The sequence below is a fragment of the Chiloscyllium punctatum genome, chromosome 5 (assembly GCF_047496795.1).
Source record: "Chiloscyllium punctatum isolate Juve2018m chromosome 5, sChiPun1.3, whole genome shotgun sequence".
In the NCBI taxonomy this organism is placed as follows: domain Eukaryota; kingdom Metazoa; phylum Chordata; class Chondrichthyes; order Orectolobiformes; family Hemiscylliidae; genus Chiloscyllium; species Chiloscyllium punctatum.
The window spans coordinates 51,394,962-51,412,196 of record NC_092743.1 but is presented as its reverse complement, the minus strand read 5'-3'; the positions used below and the strand labels follow the sequence as shown (position 1 = coordinate 51,412,196).

The 17,235-nt window shown below is 38.5% G+C and overlaps 1 protein-coding gene across 4 annotated transcripts in view; it reads right to left on the bottom strand.

Annotated features, from left to right (window-relative positions):
- Positions 1–17,235, bottom strand: part of LOC140477071 (cyclic nucleotide-gated channel beta-3-like) — a 111,032-nt gene that overhangs the window by 75,066 nt on the left and 18,731 nt on the right. For all 4 annotated transcript variants that reach the window (XM_072570291.1, XM_072570293.1, XM_072570292.1 and 1 more), the window contains 2 exons: positions 13,320–13,502; positions 7,397–7,605 (listed from right to left, as the gene is read on the bottom strand). In XM_072570291.1, the coding sequence (XP_072426392.1) occupies positions 7,397–7,605; positions 13,320–13,502 (392 nt within the window). The remainder of the gene's footprint in view (positions 1–7,396; positions 7,606–13,319; positions 13,503–17,235) is intronic.

The window sequence follows — 17,235 nt, the reverse complement described above, 5'->3', positions numbered from 1 at the left end:
ATTGTGTCCAAACTGCAAACATCTCACTACTGGAGATCTGATATCTTGACCCAACATGTTGTACAGTATAAGGTAATGATTTTAAAAAGGGTTAATGTTGAAACTGCATTAAGCTCCACTCAGTCCTATGATATCATAAGGAATTGGTCGGGAAAGACAGAACGTTTTTTGTCTTGAAGGGCTTTTGTGTGCAGTTTTGAAACACATTATATGAGGGATGTAATAGCACTGGAGAGGATGTAAAGGATATTGTCTGGCCTAGAGAGTTTTGGATATGAAGGAGGATTGGACACACTGAGGTTGTTTTCCTTAGAGCAGAGGAGACTGACAGGGGACAAGACTGAGATGTGTAAGATTATGAGCGTTACTTGTAAGGTAGACAGAAGGTGGAAGGACCAATGACCAAGGGCATAGATTTAAGGTAAGGGGCAGAACTTTAGAGGTGATGTGAGTAAAAATCTTGTCACCCAAAGGGTGTTGAAAATCTGGAATTCACTGCCTCTAAGGGTAGTGGAGGCAGAAGCTCTCAAACATTTAAGAAGTAATTAGATGTGCACTTGTGATGTCAAAACTTACAGGACTATGGGCCAAATACTAGAAAATGAGATAGAGTAATTAGGTGGTTGTTTTTGACTGCTGTGATGGGCTGGACGGCTTTTCCTCTATGCTGTAGGTTTCTATAACTCTATAACACACCTATTATCCTGTCCAGTAGTCTTAGTAACAATGGTTCTCTCACTAATGTAATTTCTACCTAATTGCTATCAAGTGATAAGATGCATCTTGTTCAAGACAAGAGCCTGTTCTTATTAGACCACCTTGTAGTTTTTCTCTACCACTTTAGATTGAGTAGGCGTGATAGATCCAGTCAGAAAAGAAGGATGGAGGCAGTGGTTATCATCACATGTTCTTATGACACAACACATTTTGGAGGAAACAATGAAGTGGTTGGTACAAATAACTGCTCCCTAGATTTTAGTGACCAGGTAGGTTATATTATTCAAAAAGAGTTAACACACTTAATATCTCATTTTTTGGTCTTTAGTTATGCTGCATTGTCTATTTATTGTAAAGCTGTATCTGATATTTCTTTTTACTGTTGTTTCATATCTGCTGAAGGCACTGTGTCACATCATTCTCAATATGGACCATGGAACTAAGAGTGCACCAAATAGCGGCAGTATTGAAGCTGCACATAATGGCTGTGGTTTGTCATAATAGCTTAGTGGTGATCTGAAGTGAATGAGTTATTAAACTTGTTTGTTTCATACTGTGATCCGTTACTGAATTGGAACTGATTGATGTGTACGTCTTTTTATGGAATTTCTGTTTTTGTCCCATAGCTGTCATTGTTGTTGTATGATTCATTGAGACCAGATGCATTTAGAGCTGAGTAAGTGTCTTTAGTACTTTCTTTCCCTTGATAAAGTTGCCCACCGTAGTAAAAGCTCTCAATTTAGTTAGCTGGCCCAAAACAAAGCAAAATTGATGTCTTGCTGGTGACAGATAGGTTTGAGTGACGTGCACTTTGGAGACTTCAGCTTAAAACAATTTAGCTGCTAAATGTTTCAACAAAGTAAAAGGTATGGATAGGGACTGTGTGTTGTAAAGAGTCTCTATATAAATATATTTGTATAAATATTAAGGATATTGCTGAAGTTTATTACTAACAAAATATTTTAATTTCTATCAGGTCATTAAACTTGCATAAACTCTCTTCTTTGCATATTTCACACTATTATTACTTTGTACCCATAGGAAGGAAAAGACCAGTAAAACTTACTTTTGTTTTGTGGACCCGCATTGTGAAAACAAGCTTGCAATCACATGGCTCTGGATGAAATATAAGCAAAGTACTTGTAGATGTTGGAAACCTGAAACTAAAGCTGAAAATGCTCAGCAGGCCTGGCAGCATTTAAGAAGAGAGAAACAGAGCTATGTTTCCCAGTCAATCTGACTTTTCTTCAGAACTGAACTTCATACAGGTCATGTAGGATTCAAAACTCTGTTTCTCTCTCCACAGATGCTGCCAGATTTACTGAGTACTCCGGCAGTTTGCTGTAGATGAGATATTGTTTCCTGGACTTTAATCTATTGCTAAGATTGAAATGTAATTATTTCATCAGACCACTAACTTCACAGTCCCTCAGTGATGTGGTTTGTGGGAAGGGAAAGTTTGTTTGTCAACTGCTTTCGGTTAACCCTCAGTATTACTGACTGGAATTGTAAACCAATCACTGAATGGCTCTCCTGAATGTTCCCCAATCTGTCAAGTGGGGAGGTAAGAAAAAAATGAACAGATTAACAGAAGAATCGAATTAAGTATTAGAACAGTTTGGACTTTTCAGTTCAGTTCAAACTGCATTCTGAAAAGCAAATACTTTCTTACAATTCAACTTTCTTAACATTTTACAAAAGTTATCTATTTTAAATTTGAAAATACTAAGTCGTGGGACTGGATTTTTTTTTCCTAAATAACTGCCTGTTTCTGACTGGTGCAGAGGAAGAAATTAGAGGTAAATTAGGATGGAAAAGCTGTCAAAATTTTATTCTTCAAATTTACCACAGGTCGTTTGGAGTGGAGGAATCCAGTGGTTATTAGTTCACCCTATCACATGTTAACAACCGCAAGAAGATGGGGTTATTATCTGCTGGCTTGTTTTCTTTCATCATTACCCTGACTCTGCCTCTGGGGAAAGATGCCTACAGGAATAGCCAAACAAGAGTTTTATTATTGCTACAGTTGTGTGATTTATAAGAGTATTATGTTTTAGAATTGCCTTTTTTGGTTTCTAAGATTACAATATGTTGCTATCGAAGCTTTAATTCTAATATGTATGAAATGGGTCAGGTGACCTGTGCTGGATTCCGTCTGACAGTAAACTGGGTAGTTTAATTGTTAGAGAGCTGAGGAAGACTTGGTGTTCGATTGAGAGGGAAGTGCAAGGCAATTATTTTTGACAATAATGAAAGCAGTTTCCAAATTCAAAAATAAACCCCGAGTTTCTGCAAATCCCTGAAATGCAATATAGATAATTTACAACATTTTAATTTACTATCCCTTTATAGGTAAAGTCACCATATTCCTACTCTCTTGTTAAAAAGAGAGATAGACAATTGTTGTTGGCTTACCTTGAGTGTCACTATACCTCAGGTGAGGGGACAGGGTAAGAAAGAGAGTCTTTCATGGTAACCTCAGCAGTGTGGGAACTCAATCCAAGATGTTAGCATCACTCTGCATTGCAACCCAGTCAACTGAACAAACTGAGCCCTACTGTTTCTACATGAAAGGAACTTGGAAACAAGGGTAACTGATTAGCATTGTTACTTGAGACACATCTAATGTATTTCTGTTGCCATTGGGAAGAGCATTGTGGAATCTACTTTCAGACCAGGTTAATGAATTCCCTGTAAACCCTAGGATATCACAAATAGAAAGTTGTTTCAATTTTCTCTATTGTGGTATGTAGCCAACTGAGAATAGAGATATGAAGAGATAGAACTAGCAAGCTAACATTTTAATCAGAGGAAATGCTGACTCTATCATTCACAATACAGAACTAAGGGAATGTTTAATGCAATTTGAAGACTAGTTTGTCAGAAGTTAATGGAGGCTGGAAAACTTGATTGCTGTGAAGGTTGAGGGAGCAGTCAGAAGGACTTCATCTTTTTATTTAGGATTGTGGACCAAAAATTAGGAAAAAGACTATTTTAAACTAAGGATTGTGGAAGGAGTTGCTGCATTCTTAAAAACAAATTTTGGAACTCAGTATGAGTTGTGTTTACACTGTTGCTTTATTCAAGCTGAGTGAGCTTTACCCAGAGACAGATTGATGATTGAGTTGTGCAGTTAGGATTAATTGCAGAGGCCAGGACTCATCAAGTGATAACATGCCTGTGACTGACAGGTAAAAAGAGTGTGTGCGTGTGAATGATACAGAGGTAGAAGCCACCAGAATGCGATGGAAAAAATCTCTCTCTCTCTCTCTTTCTTTGTTGTGAAGTAACCAAAACCTATTCTCCATCACTCTTTGCTATAAGCTGTTTCCTCTAACCAGTGATGGGAAAACTCAACAATTTATGTGCCAATTCTCCTGTGCTTCCAGGAAGAAACAAAAAGAACTTGGAAAGTATAAGAAGCTTACAGATTAGAATGATTTGGAAGAAGCAAATGGTGTGCTTCATGAAATTCTGTGGACTGATCTGTTGAACTATGTTTTCCCAGTATTTTTCGTCACCTGTAACATTTATGCTTGCTTGTCTGTCTGTTTTTCTGTAAGTGCAAGTAAGAGTTTAGGAAGAAGGTTAGAGTTTTAAATGGTAAAGCTAATGTTGATAATTCAGAGTTTTATTTGCCAGTGGTTAGGATTTTTTTGTCATAAATAATAGTGAAGTACAAAAACATGGTCAATAATTTCTGTTAACCTTAGTTCAGCAAACCAGTAAACACAACACTTCTGTGACTATTCCAGGAGAAGTGAGACTTATGTATCATTGCATTTTTCCAAGTGGGTCACGACACAGTGTGTAGTGCAATACTCACAGTGAAAGGGAGTTCTGGGATTAAAGGATATTTAGTAAGAAAATGTAAAGGAAGCAACACAGTAGATGGATAAATCTGAACTCTTTGCGATAAGAGCTATAATTTCGTGGAGAATGTATGCATCCTACAGGATCTTACAGGGACCTGAAAAATATGGGTGATGGTGAGAAATGTGGCAGAATCATATAAGGATTCCAATGACGGTTTTCTTGATGTCAGAAATAACTTGTTGCTTCTTTCAAATAAGTTTCAGGCGTTGAAGTGAGATTCTTGCTAAGCAGTGACAACCTGCTAGCAACCTTATTAACTGCACAGCTCAACTCATTAATACACAGCTTTCTTTGACACTACAGAGTCTGCAAACAAACGAGAAACCAAGACTCCTTGTCATGCAAGTTAGAGCAGGTACCTGATGACTGCAGGTCACCTCTTGCTCTGAAGGATTTCCACGTTGCCAACCAGTCACCAAAATCTCAGGACACATTTGATGGGCACTAGCCCCATGCACCTCATGTCCACAGACATTGACATCTGTGTGGCGCTGGAAAAGCACAGCAGGTCAGGCAGCATCCAAAGAGGAGGAGAATCGGCGATTCGGGCATAACCATGTCTTCAGCTTTGGGTGACTGTCTGTGTGGAGTTTGCACATTCTTCCCATGTCTGTGCGGGTTTCCTCTGGGTGCTCTGGTTTTCCCCACAGTCCAAAGATATGCAGGTTAGGTGAAATGGCCATGGAAATTGCCCATTGTGTTCAGGGATGTGTAGGTTAGGTGCATTAGTCAGAGGAAATGTAAAGTAATAGAGTAGGGGAAATGGGTCTGGGCGGGATACTCTTTGGAAGGTTGGTGTGGACTTGTTGGGCCAAATGACCTGTTTCCATACTGTTAGGAATTCTATGATGATAATGAATTGGGCATGTTGCTTAAAGGGGAGCCTGTACAGTTAGTAAATGCTCTGGCGGTGGGTGAGCTGGATTTGGTGTGAATAAGGTCATAGATTGCAGAGTTTTAGTGATTTCAAATTTATGAAGGGTGTAGTGTGGGAGGCTAAGATTAATCAGTGGAGTTGAATAAAAGGTATCAGGTGGCATCCAATGTTGGAAAGTTATGCACTTTGGTAGGAAGAATAGAAGAATAGACTATTTTCTAAATGGGGAGGGACTTTGGAAATCTGAAGCACAAAAGGACTTGAGAGTTGTGATTCAGGGTTCTCTTACAATTAACATGCATGTTCAACTGACAGTCTGGAAGGCAAATGCAATGCTAGAATTCATTTCAAGAGGGCTAGAATATAAGAGCAGAGATGTACTGCTGAGGTTGTAAAAGACGTTGGTCAGACCATATTTGGAATATTGTGAGCGATTTTGTGCCCCATATCAAAGAAGGATGCATTGGCATTGGAGGAGCTCAGAGGAGATTTACAAGAATGATCCTAGGGATGAGGGGCTTGCCATCTGAGAAGCAGTTCAGGACTCTGGGTCTGCAGTCATTGGAGTTTCTAAGGATGAGGAGGGACCTGAATGAAGCTTACAAAATACTGAGAGGCCTGGATCGAGTGGAAATTGAGAAGATGTTTCTACTAGTAGGAAAGATTAGGACCCGATGGCACAGACTCAGAGTGAAGGGACAACTCTTTGGAATTGAGATGAGGCAGAATTTCTTCAGCTAATGGCTGATAAATTTGTCAAACTCATTCTGCAGAGGGCCTTGGAGGCCAAGTCATTGAATGTGTTGAAGACAGAGATAGATAGATAGATTGTTGATTGGTAAGAGGATCAAGGGTTATAGGGAGAAAGCAGGAGAATGGGATTGAGAAACATATTAACAATAATCGAATGCTAGAGCAGATTCAATGACTGAATGGCATGGTTCTGCTCCTTAATTTTATGCTCTTATGATCTTACAAAGGGAAGCATGAGGGTCTCCGTTGCAGACAAATTGAGGCAGGAACCAAAGAGAACAATATCACGGAGGTGGATGTATTGACAGAAACTCATCTCAATGTCAAATATGACACCAAAGGTGAAAACAATCAAACCCTTCAGAAGGAAAGATTTGAAAGGAATATGACTGGGAGACATCTCTGAACTTGTAATTAATTCAATTCGAGCAAAACAGGAAAGTGTTCCAGCAGCGATGCCCCTGAACACTTCCCACATTCAGCAGCTATTCAATGAAAGATATTAAGGCCATTATCTTTCTTTCATTCTTTCCTCACTTCTATACCTAATTGTCTCCCTTCTATAAAGCTGATAATTAAAGTTGAAATATAGCTAGATGTGTCTTGGAAATCCTCCAGGAACTCCCTTAAAGTTTGTGTTAAATTTGACAATGAATGTTGGCCAACTGTTAATGAATTTGAAGCCAGATTTTGCTCCTAAATGAATGGAAAATTAGATCGATCTATTACATTAATTTCTCAATTTTTCCACGTCATTTTTGCAAATTCATTATCAGGACTTTGCTGACAAAGATAGCATTGATTACTGGTCCCTAGTTACCCTTGAGAAAGTGATGGCAAATGTTCTTCTTTAAGCGCTGTAATCCTTTACTGAGCAAATGCAGCAGCGGAAATTCAAAGATATTCCAGCACTTATCACTAGATGGTGATCAGGACCAGGAATTCCAGTTTAATTTTTCTTCCCCACCTCAGGAAGATGAAAACCGATTGGAGCACCTCCATTTCTACAGAAAATAGGAGCAACTGATTCAAAAGAAGCACAAAAGGACCTTTCATTTCAATATGGCATATCTGATGCATTTACAGTGACTGCTCATTCATCATTAACACATGTCCAGATCAACAAAATTATTGCTTGATTGTTTGAAATTAGTTGATGAATAATAGACTTACTATTATGTCACCTTGTTTAATGAACTGTAGTCGGGTCTGGAATACTAACATATCGAGTAGATAGATGAAATCACAGATATAATCCATGGTTAACCAATAGGGAAGAGTGTCTGGTGTCTGAAAGTTGAACGCCCAGCGCACAGGAATAAACCAGCAACTCCAGTTCCATGCAAGTGCCACCAAAAACAACCACAACACGTAGCGCCAATCTGAAACATAATGTGTATTACTTAGAGCATATTACAAGGAAGAAACATTTCTGCACAATACTGTATCAACAGCTTGGTTAACATTTATCTTGAAGCTGCGATGGTGAGATATCTCATGCGACAATACTTGTATGTCTTAGGTTTGGTAAACCTACAGGCTTTTATTCTTAACTTAATCCCTATTCTTTAATCCAGTCTGGGGCAGGTACGTTTTCAACAGGATAAATAAGCAGTTTACAGAGATTGTCAAGCTTTGGGAAGACAACTTAAACGAGTACTACTTACCTCACATGGTTGGGGATAACCAGAATGGTGGACATTTCTGGGGTTTATGGTTTAGAATTGCCTGGATGTTTATAAGAAATAGTCACCAAAGAAATGTGGAAATAGAACTGTAACTATCACACTTTAGCATGTGCAGGCCAGTAATGGTTCAGCGTACTTTCGCTCACATGTCTCTGAAAGTCAAAGTCTTGAGCACAAAAATCAAAGCTGACATTTTATTGCAGCACTGAAGGAGCATTGCACTGTCAGAGGTGCTGCCTTTCAGATGATACATGAAACTGAGGCCCCATCTGTCTGCTCAGTTGGATATAAAATATCCTGTGGCACTATTTCTAAAAAGTGCAGGGTGCTATCCCCAGTGTCCTGCCCAATAAATATGCTACAATGACAGTGACAAATCTGATCATTATCACATTGATGTCTGAGGGCATTCAGTGTGCACAAATTATTGGCTGTGGTCCCTACATTACAACGGCTACACTTCAACAAGTACTTTATTGGCTGCGAAGTGAAACTATCTGGTGATTGTGAAAATAAATGGAAGACATTATTTCTAATCTATTTATTACTGTTTTAAAATTTTCAAAGCTTAAAAGAAGACATTTTCATCAGAAATGATACAGAAATGGATTATTATTGCTAAGGGTAGGGGTGAAATTCCAATGAAAATTCCCCACATGTTCACTTTACCACACAAACCAGTATTGACACAGCTTTCCCAGAATGTATGAACATCCAAACATAAGAAATACGAGTAGAAGTAAGTCATTTGCCACTCCACAATGCATTGCCATTCATCAAGACCATAGTTGATCTGTTTGTGTTGAATTCCACATTTCCAGGTACCCACCATAGTTTTGATTCCTTTGCCGAATAAAAATCTAGTTACCTCGACCTTAAAAAAATGTCAATGACCTTACTTCCATTGTCTTCCAAAGTAGAGTTCCAAAGTCGGACAACCTTTTACGTCAGTCAGGAAACTTGTATGATTTTACCAATTGTTTGTATAACTGAAACAGAATGCCCTTATTTTTATGCTATTTTCCTCTTGTAATAAAGAAGGTGGGTCCATTGCCTGCTATAATCACAGATTAACTTTTTGTGGCTTGTGAACCAGACCACTTTGATCTCTTTGTGTCTCAAAATTCTGCAGTGGTTCTTTCTTAAAGTAATGTTCTACTTTTATCACATTTTCTCATATTATGCTCCAGCTGCCAGAGTTTTGTCACTCACTCAACCTATATATATATCCAGTTGCAGTCTCCTTAAGTCCTCTTGCACATACTTTCATGTTATCTGAAAATTTAGCTCCTTTTCCTTCACCCACTCATCTAAGTTATATACATAAATTGTAAAAAGCAAAGGCACTGACATCTGAGCCAATGTACTCATCATATCCCGATAATTTAAAAATGATGCATTTATGCATATTCTACTTTCTGCAAGCTGACCAGTCTTCTTTCCATGATAATATGTTAATCTCTGTATGAGAACTCTTTTCATAGTAGCCTTTTATACAGCATCTTATCAAGAGCCTCTGGAATTCTATATCCATTACAAAATGTCATGGAGCCAACCAGTGAGCAGGGTGTCTTGGATCCGGTAATGAGTAATGAGACAGGTTTAATAAAAGACACCCAAGGAAGTAGTGATCATAACATGATAGAATGTAATATCTTTTTTGAGAGTGAGAAACTTAGGTTGGAAACAACTGTGTTTAACTTAAATAAAGGGAATTGCAATGAAATGAGGATAGATTTAGCTAAAGTGAACAGGGTAGATATATTAGCAGTAAGTAAGCAGTGGCTGACGTTAAGGAGGTTATTCATGACCCTCAGCAAAAATACATCCAAGGAAAGAGGAAAGATTTTAAGAGAAGGATAAACCAATCATGGCTAACCAAAGAAGTTAAAGAGAGTATTAAGTTGAAAGAAAAAGCATATAAGGAGACCAGTGATAGCCCCAAAGACTGGGATAAATTCAGAATTCAGCAAAGGAGAACTTTAAAGACAATAAAGACAGAGAAAATAAACCATGATGACAAACTAACAAGGAATATAAAAACTGACTATAATAATAAAGACATAAAAAGGAAGACAGAGATAAAAAAGAACATAGAAAATGAATCTGGGGAGATTTGGGAAATAAGGAAATGGCAAAAGACTTGAACAGATATTTTTCATCAGTCTTTATGGTGGAAGAAACTTTGAACATTCCATTAATACTCAAGAATATGTGTGCGGAATTGGGCACCATCATTATTACTAAAGAAGTAGTATTAGACATACTAGTGGGACTAAAGGCAAATAAGTTTCCTGGCCCTGATGGCTTTCATCCCAGAATCCTTAACAAAGGTAGCTACAGAGATAATGGATGCCTTGGCTATAATTTTCCAAATATCTTTGAATTCTGGAGAAGTAACAGTGGATTGAAAAACTGCTAATGTGACATCCCTATTCAAAAAGGGAAGCCAGCTAAAAGTGGGTAACTGTAGACTGATTAGCCTAACCTTTATTTTTGCACAGGTATTGGAATCAAATATTAAGGAAGTAAGAGCAGAACATTTGGAAAATCATAATGTAGTCAAGAAAAGTCAGCCTGCCTTCATGAAAGGGAAGTCATTTCTAACTTATTTATTAAAGTTTTTCAAGGAAGTCTCAACCAGAGTAGATAGAAGGGAATTATGTGTTGTAATTTGGACTTCCAGAAGGCATTTGACAGGCACCTCACAAAAAGTTAAATCATAAGATTAGGGCCCATGGTGTTGGAAGTAGTTTATTGGGAAGGATATGACTCACAGGCAGAAATAGCAAGTTGCGCTAAGGGGTTGTTTTTCAAGTTGGTGACCCATGACCAGTTGGATTCTCCAGGGATCTGTGCTGGAACTGCAATTGTTCACAATAAATATTAATGCTTTGGAGGAGTGGAGTAAATATTCCGTAGCCAAATTTGCAGATGACATGAAAATAGATAGAATGCTAGGTGGTAAGAGGGATTCAAACAGTTTACATAGAGGCATTGATAGGTTCAATAAACAGGCAAAAATTGGTAAATGGAGTATAATATGAGGAATGTAATGTACATAACCAATTCATGATTATATAAGTCTGATACAGTCATCTCATTCAAATTATGTACAAAACTAAAGCAATGTCAGTGATGCAAAACATGGTTTGCAACACCAATAAACTTTCAACAATTTTTGATCAAAAGATAAAGGCAAAAATGAATAGGAGCCCATTAAAGGCTCTTGAGGAGTTGAGTGAGAGATGCATGTGTACAGTAAGTAAGCAGTGGCAGACATTAAGGAGGTAATTAAACGCCCTCAGCAAAAATACATCCAACTAAAGAGAAAAGGATGTTCATGCTTATCTCTCTTGATGTGGGGATCAATGAACATGAATGGCTTAATCATTTTCCATACCATTACTTCAAAAGGTAATACTAAATTGGTAATGTTCACTTACGTATTGGTAGATATATCTGCTTTTGTATTTGTAGATGATTACAAAAGAAGTAGTATGACACAGTTTGGGTTAAAACTGCACAGTATACTAAAGTATCTAACATAATTACTTGCTCTAGTACTTAGCAGCTACGAATTGGCTCAAATGGAGTCATAGATTCATAGAGATGTATAGCATGGAAACAGACCCTTCGGTCCAACCCGTCCATGCCGACGAGATATCCCAACCCAATCTAGTCCCACTTGCCAGCACCCGGCCCATATCCCTCCTATTCATATACCCATCCAAATGCCTCTTAAATGTTGCAAATGTACCAGCCTCCACCACATCCTCTGGCAGCACATTCCATACATAAAACACCCTCTGTGTGAAAAAGTTGCCCCTTAGGTCTCTTTTATATCTTTCCCCTCTCACCCTAAACTTATGCCCTCTAGTCTGGACTTCCCGACCCCAGGGAAAAGACTTTGTCTATTTATCCTATCCATGCTCCTCATAATTTTGTAAACCTCTATAAGGTCACCCCTCAGCCTCCAACGCTCCAGGGAAAACAGCCCCAGCCTGTTCAGCCTCTCCCTGTAGCTCAGATCCTCCAACCCTGGCAACATCCTTGTAAATCTTTTCTGAACCCTTTCAAGTTTCACAGCATCTTTCCAATAGTAAGGAGACCAGAATTGCACGCAATATTCCAATAGTGGCCTAACCAATGACCTGTACAGCCGCAACATGACCTCCCAACTCCTGTATTCAATACTCTGACCAATAAAGGAAAGCATACCAAACGCCTTCTTCACTATCCTATGTACCTGCGACTCCACTTTCAAGGAGTTATGAACCTGCACTCCAAGATCTCTTTGTTCAGCAACTCCCTAGGACATTACCATTAAGTGTATAAGTCCTGCTAAGATTTGCTTTCCCAAAATGCAGCATCTTGCATTTATCTGAATTAAACTCCATCTACCACTTCTCAGCCCATTGGCCCATCTGGTCCAGATCCTGTTGTAATCTGAGGTAACCCTCTTTGCTGTCCACTACATCTCCAATTATGGTGTCTTCTGCAAACTTACTAACTGTACCTCTTATGCTTGCACCCAAAACATTTCTGTAAATGACAAAAAGTAGAGGGTCCAGCACCGATCCTTGAGGCACTCCACTGGTCACAGTCCTCCATTCTTAAAAACAGCCCTCCACCACCACCCTCTGTCTTCTACCTTTCAGCCAGTTCTGTATCCAAATGGCTAGTTCTCCCTGTATTCCGTGAGATCTAACCTTGCTAATCAGTCTCCTATGGGGAACCTTGTCGAATGCCTAACTGAAGTCCATATAGATCACATCTACTGCTCTGCCCTCATCAATCTTCTTTGTTACGTCTTCAAAAAACTCAATCAAGTTTGTGAGACATGATTTATCATGCACAAAGCCATGTTGACTTTCCCTAATCAGTCCTTGCCTTTCCAAATACATGTACGTCCTGTCCCTCTGGATTCCCTCCAACAACTTGCCCACCACCGAGGTCAGGCTCACCGGTCTATATTTCCCTGGCTTGTCTTTACCCACCTTCTTAAATGGTGGCACCACGTTTGCCAACCTCCAGTCTTCCGGCACCTCACCTGTGACTATTGATGATACAAATATCTCAGCAAGAAATCTTATGACCAGCATCAAAACACCAATTTTTGACTCTGATCAGTCAAAAAATTAAACATGTACCTTTCTCCCATTTAATTGACCAATCTTCTGATGGAAGATCCTAAGCCAACAAAGGAAACCTAAGAGTCATCGGTGAAGGCAATCTGTGTGGAGGTCAAATAGTAATGCCTCCAGCAATCAATGAAACCCATTGGAGGATGTAAATTTCAGCACTATACACTTTTTTAAATATCAAAGAACATAGGCACACCAATTCTAAATTTGGTTCATTTTTCAAACTATAATGATAAAAATTATTTAATGATACTAAAGTACCTGAGTTTTCAATGCTTTCAGGGATTCTTAACTTGTGAATGATCTTTTTAATTGAAAGTCTCTTGAATTCAAAGCAAACCATGTCACAGTAATATGCCTCTTCGGTTTTGGTCTCATCATGACTTATTTCTTGTTGTTGTTTTTCTTCATCATCTTTTGGTGCAGGAGCCTTTTTGCTTGGAGCTAAGCAAAAGAGAAACATATTTCAATATGAAACAGTTTTTATATTATCTCATGAAATTACCAAAATTGTTTGAGTTGGAAGCTAATTTAAAGAAAATGAGTATTGAAATGGGATAGATATTACAGAAAGTTTCGACTGAAAGTCGAATAATCTTCAGGATGGAAGAGCTACCTAATGGTAGCCATTCAAGTGGGGCGAGTCAAAATAGATGTGGTAGTTGTAGTGGAGGCTATAGTGAGGGGGATTGACAGTGTTCTCTTCAGTAAAGAGTGAGAGACCAGGAAATTGTATTAACTGTCTAATATCAGGGCTCAGGCCATCAGCACAAGGCTGGAAAGGAATTTGGAGTGACATGGAGAGGACCCTGTCATTGTGGTTCATGTAGGTGCCAACAACAAAGGCCAAATAAGGAAAGAGAATCTGCACAGATTGTTTGAGGAGCTAGACATCAATTTAAGAAGAAGAATTTCAAAAATAACAATCTCTGGATTATTACTTGAGCCACAAGCAAAGTGGTATCAACCAACTGAAACAGAAATAAATGCATGTTTCAAGGTTGGTGTGCGAGAAGTAGGTGTGGGCTTTTGGGGAATTGGCATCAGAAAATTGAATATGTACTATCAGGATGGTCTACACTTGAATTGTGTTGAGGCCTGTAGTCCTGTGAAAACTCAGTTCTGGTAGCCCTTCTATAGAGAGGATAATATTAAATTAGAAAGGGTGCAGAAACAAGGAAGACGGTTCTACTAGAATGGGTATTATCTAACAAGCTAGGATTAATTAATAAACTCATGAAGATGCCTCTAGGTAACAGTGATCATATATGATTGAATTTTAGATTCAGTTTGTGACTGAGATCAGTGGATCTAAGAATAATATTTTAAACTTGAAGTGAGGCAATTATGAAAGCATGACAGCAGAGCTAGCTAGAGTAAACTGCCAATCTAAATAACAGATAGGTGAATAGGGATACAGTGTAAGATATTCAAGGGGATACTTTAGAATATCAGAATAATTATATTCCAACAAGCAATAATATTTCTCTGGGAGGAATACATCATCTGTGTGTATCAAACAAAGTATCAAACTGAAAGAGAAAGGATATCATTGTGCAAAAATTGTTGACAGTTCAAAAGACTAGACTGAATATAATAAACAGCAAAGAATTATTTTAAAGTTCATGACAGAAAAATTAAAGCATTAGAGAAAGCTAGCCAGAAATGTAAAAACATATAGTAAGAGTTTGTTTGGCTACTTACAAATTAAAGAAAGTTAACAAAGTGAATGTAGCTCCTAATAACAGAAAATAAAGAAATTGAAAATTTTCATCAGTCTTTACTGTAGAAGATACAAGTAACAACCCTGAAATGATTGGAAATCAATATATGGAAGTGAGGGTGTAATTTGGGACAGCAATATTAAGCAATAGCAAGCAATATGGGATGGCACAGTGGCTTTGTGGCTAGCACTGCTGCCTCACAGCACCAAGAACCTGGGACTGATACCAGCCTTGAATGACTGTCTGTGTGGTGTTTGCATATTCTCCCTGTGTCTGTGTGGGTTTCCTCCTGGTGTTCAGGTTTGCTTCCACAGTCCAAAGATGTGCAGCTTAAGTGGATTAGTCATGGGAAATGCAGGATATAGGTTGGATCTGGGTGGGATGCTTTTTTGAGTGTTGGTGCAGACTTGATGAGCCGAATGTCCTGTTTCCACACTGTCGGGAATCTATGATTGTATGATGATTCTATGAACACTCTGTTGGAATTTTGGTCTAGCAAGCCTCTAGCTCCTGATGGACTTCATCCTAGGATCTTAAAATAACTTAGGCAGTTGATGCAATACTTCTAAGTTTTCAAAATTCCTTAGATTCAGTGAAGGTTTCATTAGAATGGGATATAGCAAGTATAACTCTTTTACTCAAAGAAGACAGGAAATAGGAAACTATAGGCAGTTAGCTTCATATCTGTCATATGGAAACGAAAACAGAAATAGCTGGAAAAGCTCAGCAGGTCTTGCAGCATCTGTGGAGAGAAATCAAAGTTAGCATTTTGGATCCGATGACCGTTCCTCAGAACTGCTTAGCTTTTCCAGCAACTTCTGCATTTGTTTCTGATTTATAGTATCTGCAGTTATTTTGGTTTTATCTGTCATATGGAAGATCTAATATGGAAGATGTCATTAAAATACTATAAAGTTCAAGGCATTGAGGCAGAATCAAAATAATGTTTTGAAAGAAAAATTACATTGGCAATTTATTTGAATTCTTTGAGAAAATAACATGTGCAATGGATAAAGGGATCTAGTGGATATATTGTTCTTAGATTTCTAGAAGGTATTTGATAAGGTGTCATCTCAGAAAAGTTCATGGTGCAGTTGGTACCATATTGACTATAGAAGATTGGAAACAGAGTAGGCATAAGTGGATCATTTTTGACTGGCAAGATGTAACCAATCATGTCTCACAGGGATCAGTGCTGGGACTCAAGGTTTTTACTTGAATGAAGGGACTAAAAGTATCATTGCTAAATTTGCTGATGACATAAAAATAGGTTGGAAAGTAAGTTGTGAATAGACATAAAAGTTGGCGACAAATGGTCATAGATAGGTTAAGTGAAAGGGAAAAGATCTGGATAATTTTTGTGATTTTTATAAATGCCTTGAACGAGGATGTGGAATGGTGGATATTACGTTTGCCAATGACACGAAGGTTGTTGGAGTTGTGGATAGTGTGGAGGGCTGTTGTAGGTTGCAATGGGACATTGATAGGATGTAGAACTGGGCTGATAAGTGGCAGATGGAGTTCAACTTGGAAAAGCGTGAAGTCATTCACTTTGGAAGGTCAAATGTGAATGCAGAATACAGGGTTAAAAGCAGGATTCTTGGTAGTGTGGAGGAACAGCGAGATCTTGGGGTCTATGTCCATAGATCCCTCAAAGTTGCCATCTAAGTTGATAGGTGTGTTGGCTTTCATTAGCAGGGGATTGAATTTAACAGCCATGAGGTTATGCTGCAACTCTATGGAGCCCTGGTTAAACCACATTTGGAATTCTGTACTCAGTTCTGGTTACCTCATTATAGGAAAGATTTGGAAGCTTGAGAGAGGGTGCAGAGGAGATTTACTAGAATGCTGCCTGGACTAGAGGGCATGTCTTACAAAGAAAGGTTGAGGGAGCTAGGGCTTTTCTCATTGGAGCAAAGAAGAGTGAGAGGTGACTTGATAGAGGTTTATAAGATGATGAGAGGTATAGTTAGAGTGGATAGCCAGAGACATTTTCCCATGGCAGAAATGTCTATCACAAAGGGGCATAATTTTAAAGTGATTAGAGGAAGGTTAAAGGGAGGTACCAGTGGTAGGTTCTTCACACAGAGTGCGGTGGGTGCGTGGAATGCACTGCCAGCAGTGGTAGTAGACTCAGATACATTAGGGACATTTAAGCGACTCTTGGATAGGCACATGGAAGATAGTATAATGAAGTGTATGTAGGTTAGTCTGATCTTAGAGTAGGATAAAAGGCCAGCACAACACGGAGGGCCAAAGAGCCTATAAGGTGCTGTTCTGTTCTATGCTCTATGTTCTTAAAATGGAGTATAATGAAGTGTAGAATTGTCCATTTGGTGAGAAAAGTAGGACCAAAACATATTATTTAACAATGAGAAATTGAATTCTGAGATGCAGAGGATGTGGATACCCTAGAGAATTATTAACAAAACGTTAGTGTGCTGGTGCAGCAA